The sequence below is a fragment of the Chelonia mydas genome, chromosome 7 (genome assembly GCF_015237465.2).
Source record: "Chelonia mydas isolate rCheMyd1 chromosome 7, rCheMyd1.pri.v2, whole genome shotgun sequence".
Taxonomy (NCBI): domain Eukaryota; kingdom Metazoa; phylum Chordata; order Testudines; family Cheloniidae; genus Chelonia; species Chelonia mydas.
The window spans coordinates 61,823,630-61,830,424 of NC_057853.1; the positions used below are offsets into that span (position 1 = coordinate 61,823,630).

The window sequence follows — 6,795 nt, forward strand, 5'->3', positions numbered from 1 at the left end:
TAGTTTTAACTTTGATAGAGCTGAAATCCACAAAAATAAAATTAACCTTTTGTAACCAGAAGACATTTTTAAAATAGCCTTAGAAACACCTGTTTATAGATTTTTGGATCGATCATTTAAAGATAGTATGTGGTAGGAATGTGTGTATAAGAGAGAAATTAAAGATATCTACAGAGAAAGAAAAGGCAGGGTGTTTTTTTTTAATCGTGGTAAATCTGCAATAAATGTTGTCCAGATCCAGATGGGAGCCTAAAATATATTTTTTTAATCTAAATTGAGCAGTGGCTAAAACATAAAGCCATGGCTAAACTACCTTGGTAGAATTAGCATGCGAGTGCCCTCACAATCAAGGTGCAACAGAAGATAAAGTCATTTTTTTTCTTTTGTGTAAATCCAACTCAGTGACTGAAACCCTAGACCCAACAACGATTCCTTTCCTTCTCTTGAGTGTTAGCTGCGCTTGTGTCAATTTCATTGCACAGAATTATGCTTTTAAGTTACTTCGTGTAATTACCCTGGGCTTTAAAAGAAACGTACATAGCCCTGCCCCCATCATTTCACAACGGAGAGCTCGTTTGAAATTCCCCAAAGCAGAACTATTTTTAATAGTCCCGTTTTTAGTAAAGCAGGTTATGTTTCTAGTGCCTATTTCATATTGGCGCCTGTAAAGAACCGTAGACGGCCCCAGTGCCGCGCGTCTTGGCATTTCCCTGTATAGATCCTGTCTATCTCCTTCAGAAACGTCCCAAAGTCCCCCTCATACCAGGCAAAGCCGGTCAGCAAAGAGGGCTGGGCGAATGCAGAGACTTCATTAACTTGCTTCTTTTCTCCACTTTATACATTAACTCTAACTTCTACTAATTATCTCGAGTAAATGCATTGGGCTAATTAGCAGCTGGGCACCACGGGAAACTTTGAGCAGTAATTATATTGTGGGGGATATTGTAAGGAGAGGCAGAAAAATAAGTAATTTGTCAAGGCAAAGTCGCCGCTTGTAACTCTTTCCCTCTCCTAGTTCAAGCTGGGGAAAGAGGGGAGTTATAGAAGGAAGATCAATTAGCGGATAGGGGCTGTATCACGCAAAACCTCTGCGAAAGAGGCTGCACGAACAGAGATCCTATGTAAATGCGTTAATCGTTCTGTTTGCATTTGTTTGTTCCCTACTTCTCCCATCGTACTGGAGTTTACAAAGGAGAACTGCGAACAACTGCTTGTCTTAATGGGTGGTTAGGTAAAGACTTACGATGCAAAGTTACACCAGCCCATGCAAGCCTTGCTAGGGCATGCAGCAGTAGCGTTTTATATTTTTTTCACTTCAATTAAAATTAACTTATCGCAGGTTTATTCTACCTTGAGAGATTTGGTTTTGTCGTTCTTTACAAAAGCACTTATGGGGAAGGAGGAGAGAACGGAAGACACTGGAAGTATCTGATTAGTTATTTTAACCTGACAATCGTTTGCCCTGCGCTGCGAAAAATCCTGCAGTAATAGGGTTGAAACAGAGTCGTGCTCTGATTTTGTCACGTCGTGCTTAGAGGGGAAGAGATGGGTCGTTCTCTCGGTGCAGTTTACAAGCTTTTCAAGTTAAGTCTATTTTCCATCTCAGAACCAAAGCCTCCCCGAACCCTTTTCTTTAAAAAAAACAAAACAAAAAACAAAACAAAAAAAAGTTTTAAACACTAGCTTTCCCCGTTCACATCAGCAATAATTCAAGAACTGGTTTCTTAAAACACCTAGGAAAAACACACGCAACCAGTTCCTTAGTTTTCTAGTTTCGTTCCTACACAGGTGTTAAGGGGGAAAAATACAACATGCATCTTCCCTTTTTTTTTTTAAAAAAAAAAAATTTTTTTTCAGAGAGAGAGCCCGGGGGTTATAATAAAGCTGGGGTTTTTTTTATTATTTTAATTAAAATTGAATAAACGCTTAAGGAGAAATTAGTAATCCTCTCCAACCCAGCCCCAGTTGTTTGTAACAGACTCAAAGCGTATTTTTTTTTAAAAAAAAAAGTAAAAGCTTTTAATACATCAAATATACGGAATTTTAATCTTTAAAGCGATACATTGTCTATTATTTTAGTACATGACGTAAACCTTACCCCCTTTTACAGGGTGGACTTAAAAATTAAAAATAGTTAAGTGTTCCTTTTAAAGAACAAAATAAGGCAAATGAGGTTTTTGGAATAGAATTGTTTTTTTTTCCTTCTTCCAGATTACATACAAAAAAATACCAATTCTCTTTCAATTGTATACACCGTAAAAATAATTGCAATTTGAAGTTATAATTGACAAATTGCGACTTGGTTTTTTAGTAACAAACATGCATGTAACTTTTTTTTTTGTTTCAAGGAGACATTAAATAAGAACGTACAATACAATCATAGCAATTTTAAAGTAACATTAAAGAGAAGACCTCTATTTCTTTTTTATTTATATTCTACAATGGGTGTTCAACTTTTACCTATTGAGCTCAGTTAAGTAATGCACTTTATGATTCATTGTCCCGCTTGAAGCTAACATAAATAAATACAGTGCTCACGGATCCAGTCCTCAAATGAACACTATTTTATAAAAAGTCAGATTTCAGCTTGTATAAAGTGTGGCAGGGTTTCTTCCCTCCCCCCCCCCCCCGCTCCCCCCCCTCGGTCGTTTGCAATCCTTACCCCACCCTACACTCACTGGTAGCCCAGAGCGGAGGCTGTGGTAAGTCTCTGCCCGTACAGTGCATAGGGGGAGTAGTAAGGTCCCGTGGCCGCAGGGACGGGCACTGGGGCACCTGGGGTGGGCAAAGGGCTCTTGGAATAGGGGTGGTAGCGGCTGCTCAGTCCCAAGGCGTGGTGCGGGCTGCGGAGGGCCAGCGTGCCGGGGCTGCCCGGCGCCCCGGTGGTGGGGATGTGCATGTGGCAGGCCATGGCCGCGGCGGCGGCGCTGGCCAGCGAGGAGGAGCTGGGGTAGCTGGAGAGGAGTTTATCGGTGCCCGGGAAGGCAGTATGGGTCCGCAAGTGGCTCAGCAGCTCCTCGGAGGTGGCAAAGCGCTTGTCGCAGGGTCCGTTGGCCGACACCCAGTTGCAGATGTGGGGCTGGGGGTCGTTGGGGAGCATGAAGCCATAGGGGTACAAGGGGTGGCCGGCCAGCGAGGGCGGGGTGGCCCCCGTCAGGGAGGAATGGACGCTGTGCAGCGGGTGCGTGGGGTAGACCAGCGGGTATCCGGACTTGAGGGCCTGGTCGTGGGCGCAGGAGGCGCTGGCCGCGCCGGCCAGGTGGCTGGCGCAGTGGTAGCTCAGGCAGTAGGGGTCGCGGCACAGGCTGGCCGTCATGACGGAGGGCGGCGAGGCGCCGGCCAGCGGGCTCGATCCCGCCGGCTTGCTGCAGCCCAGGCTGCCGGCGGCGGCCAGCTGGGCCCCGACCAGGCTGCCGGACTTGGTGGGGTCCAGGGCCACTCCGTGCGGCAGGAACTGCGGCGGGTAGCCGGCGTAGGCGCCCGCCAGCGTGCCCGGGTAGCTCATGCCCGCCGGCGGCAGGGGGAAGACAGTCTGGCCCGGCTTGTAGGGCGAGACCGGGGCCACCAGGCCGGAGCCCAGCACCGAGGCGGACGAGGTGGCGGTGGTGCTGCTGCTGCAGGAGGACGAGTCCGAGGAGATGGTCTTGGAGCCCGGCGCGCCCTCCGGGTGCTGGCCGCCCTCCACGTTAATCCCGCCACAGCTCACGCTAATCCGGCTGTGGCTGAGGCTGGCGGCGCCCGGGCCCCCGTCCGAGCCGGCGCTGCCCCCTTTGCCGCAGCCCTCCGCGTCCTTCTTGTCCTCTCCCGCCTTGCCCTCGGCCGGCAGCAGCCCCGGCGAGCAGGCGGAGGCGCTGGAGTTGGGGCTGCCTGTCCTTGGCGTGAACGGCTGGCAGGTGGCGCTCGGGACTCGGAATCCCGACTTCTCTCCGCTGGAGACTCCCCCAGAGGCGGCGCCACCGCAGCCTGCGGGGCCCGGCTCCTTCTTCTCGGCGCCCGGCTTGGAGTAGGGCTTGAAACTCGACTTGTCCTCCACGCCGATGTCGCTGAGTTTCAAGGGGCCCGACTTGGAGTCCTTGTCCCCGCCCGCGCCGTTCGAGGTGACCGAGGAGAGTTTGGAGGAAGGGGAAGGGTCCGGCTTCCCGATCTGGGAGCACGTCTGAGCCAACAGGGCCAGCGGGCTCTTCTTAGCATCCAGCTGCAGAAATCAGAGGGACACACAAAGACAAACGTTTAATCGGATGGTTTAAAAAAAGAAGACGAAGAAGAAGAAGTCGTCGGCATTTGCCGACGTTTCTTGCAGAGAACGGCCTGAAAAGGATCAACAATTTTGTGCACATTCATCATCCTGACAGCCCCCCCCCCCTTCCTCCTCCCCTGCATGCACCATTTTCCACAATGCCTTTTAAAAGGCAACGGTTTCTTATACCGCGGCGAGACAACCCCTGTCTCTACTGCCTAGGCAAAGCAGCACCCACCCCGGGGGCTTTACAAAGTTCAGCTTTTCCGCCCTCTACTTTGGCTTTGCCTTGTCCCCACCGCACGCGCGCACAAACGCCCGGAAAGGAGAGCGACTGCACCATTTCTGGCTGGCCACACTATTTAGAAACCGATCCGGAGTTAGCAGGAGAGCCGGGCTCCGGGAAATCTATGGCTTCCCTTTGAGCAGACTTTAATGAAACCATTCATTCACCGAGACCCAACCTCCACACCACCCCTCTTTCAGAGCGGAGGTCCCTACAAATATCCTGCCAGCGTAACGGGGAGAAGATGGACTCACAACAACACACACACCCCCCACCACAAGCAGGTTATCTTCCAAAGTGAGACTAAGATCAGGAAGCTTTGATCAGCCGCACCCACATTCTCCTTCCCCCACGCCCCATATTTTCAGCCGACAAGACTATTTCGCACGTTGTGACTAGTGGGTCCCTAGTCCTTAAGGAAAACAGTCTCCTTCCATCTCTCCCTCCCCAAAAGGGGTATAAAGAAAACAAATAAATTCAACTTTTAATGAAAGGAGGAATGCTAAAATCAGCCAGGCTGGAGCTCGCAACCCCAGCCTTAGCTACAGCCCCGAAAGAAGGGATGCGGTTCCTGGTCTAAACGCCTTCCAAAGAGAAGGGAGAGGACGCCATGCAATGAGCGTGGAGAGAGCCCGCTTGAGCAGGAGGAGGGGGAGGGAAAGGCATCGCCTCCGGTTCCTTACCTCTATGGGGCTGACGGGGGTGGAAGGCAAAGGCTGCAGATATTCAGGGTGTAAAATGTGTCCCGTCCGAGCCGTGAGCATTTTCAAGACTTTGATGGGAAGCCGATTCGCTTGGCGTAAAGGGTCCGAAGGAGGGACGGCGTGGAAGAAGGGCTTGGTGCAGCTAGTAGTATTCCCAGAGTGCCCGTTCTGCCAGGCGAGATCAGCGGCGCTGCTGAGGCTGAGGCTGCTGCTGCCGCCAATGTCTCTACCGCTGCTGCTGTGCTTACTACTTCTTACAGCAGAAAGCGAGGGCGATGTGATCATGACCCAAAACCTCGCATGAAAACTGGGACGAGTCGCGCTGATCAGCCTCGGAAACCTTCTCTCTTTGGTGGGGGGAGGGGGGAGACAGCCACACACCCCCAAAAGCAAACTAGCAAGAACAACAAAAAAAGGCAGAAAACGTCTCTGGCTTTGCCTAGTGGAGGCGGGGGGAGCCCGGAGAGGAGGGGGAAAAAGCAGAATAATCCCGGGGTGGGGGCTGGGGGGGATGGTGAGTGTGTCTCGCTTGGTCCCCGGCTGCTGCGCTCTCCCTCCTCCTCCTCCTCTGCTCAGCTGTGCTGCTGCGAGCCGCTGCTCGTCCAGCCCGGGATCTGGCAAAGAAACTCACTTCAAAAGCAGCTGAGTTAGTCTGAGATTAAAGCCTTTGCCGCCTTCCAATCAAATGGGACCCCGAGGTGATTGGAGGGTCAAGGGGATGTGACGTTCCCCGGGCTGGTTTTTTTCTCTCTCTCCCCTATGGTTTTCATGGGTTCTCCCTCTCTCGCACTTTTTCTCCCTCTCTCTCCCCCTCCCCTTCTTGTTTTTGCTCCTAGGACGGGATGGGCGTTAATTTTGTGTTTCACATCCCGCGCTTTTAAGTCGTTCTCCTGATGCTCCTCACTGCCCCCAGCCTCTGCCAGTACCTACCAAAAGCACAGTGCGCAGCTTCGGGGGGAAGTGCGCCCTTTCAAGGGCGCGCCAGGTGGGTAGCCAACACGGTGTGCTAGGTATATTTAAGAGCCTCATGACATAGTACAGGCTATAACGCCTTTAAATACTCCTTAGTGAATGTCTTTATACAGTTATGTGTACAAATATTTATACGTATATAGATAGACACACGTAGTAATGTTGTAGTTTTCCTTCGCTCCAACCGCTCTATGGTGGTTTCACCCGTGCTTTTTTGTAACCTTGCCCCACTAAACCAAGGGCTAGTGGTGATCAGGTTGGATAATGTCCTGCCTCGTGCTGGAGGAAGAGGGGGAGTAGAAAGCTTTCCCCCACCCCCGCTTCATATTTTCAAAGTGGTCTTTGACGTGAAACTAAATAAAGTCGTCGTCCGCCCTGCCAAGTACGAGCAGAAGCTCTCCAATCAGGCCCATGATGACACGGGGAGCCCAGTGCAGAGATTGGGGGATGTGACTGTCACATGTTTTCAGTGTTACATACACCGCCCTCCTCCACTCGCTCCCTCTCTTTTGGGGTCTCTCCACCCCTGCATCAATTGTCAATGCTCCCCAACCGCAATCAATCAGTTATTTGTCAGCCCCTGTCAATCCGCCCTT

General features: G+C 50.9%; 1 protein-coding gene across 1 annotated transcript; it reads right to left on the reverse strand.

Moving 5' to 3' along the window:
- Positions 1 to 1,633: 1,633 nt before the first annotated feature.
- Positions 1,634 to 6,050, reverse strand: ZNF503 (zinc finger protein 503). Its single transcript, XM_037905437.2, has 2 exons — positions 5,207 to 6,050; positions 1,634 to 4,195 (listed from the first exon to the last, which is right to left on the reverse strand). The coding sequence occupies exons 1-2, from the start codon at positions 5,510 to 5,512 to the stop codon at positions 2,675 to 2,677; spliced, it is 1,827 nt and encodes a 608-aa protein (XP_037761365.1). The 5' UTR covers positions 5,513 to 6,050; the 3' UTR covers positions 1,634 to 2,674.
- Between the last annotated feature and the right edge of the window lie 745 nt (positions 6,051 to 6,795).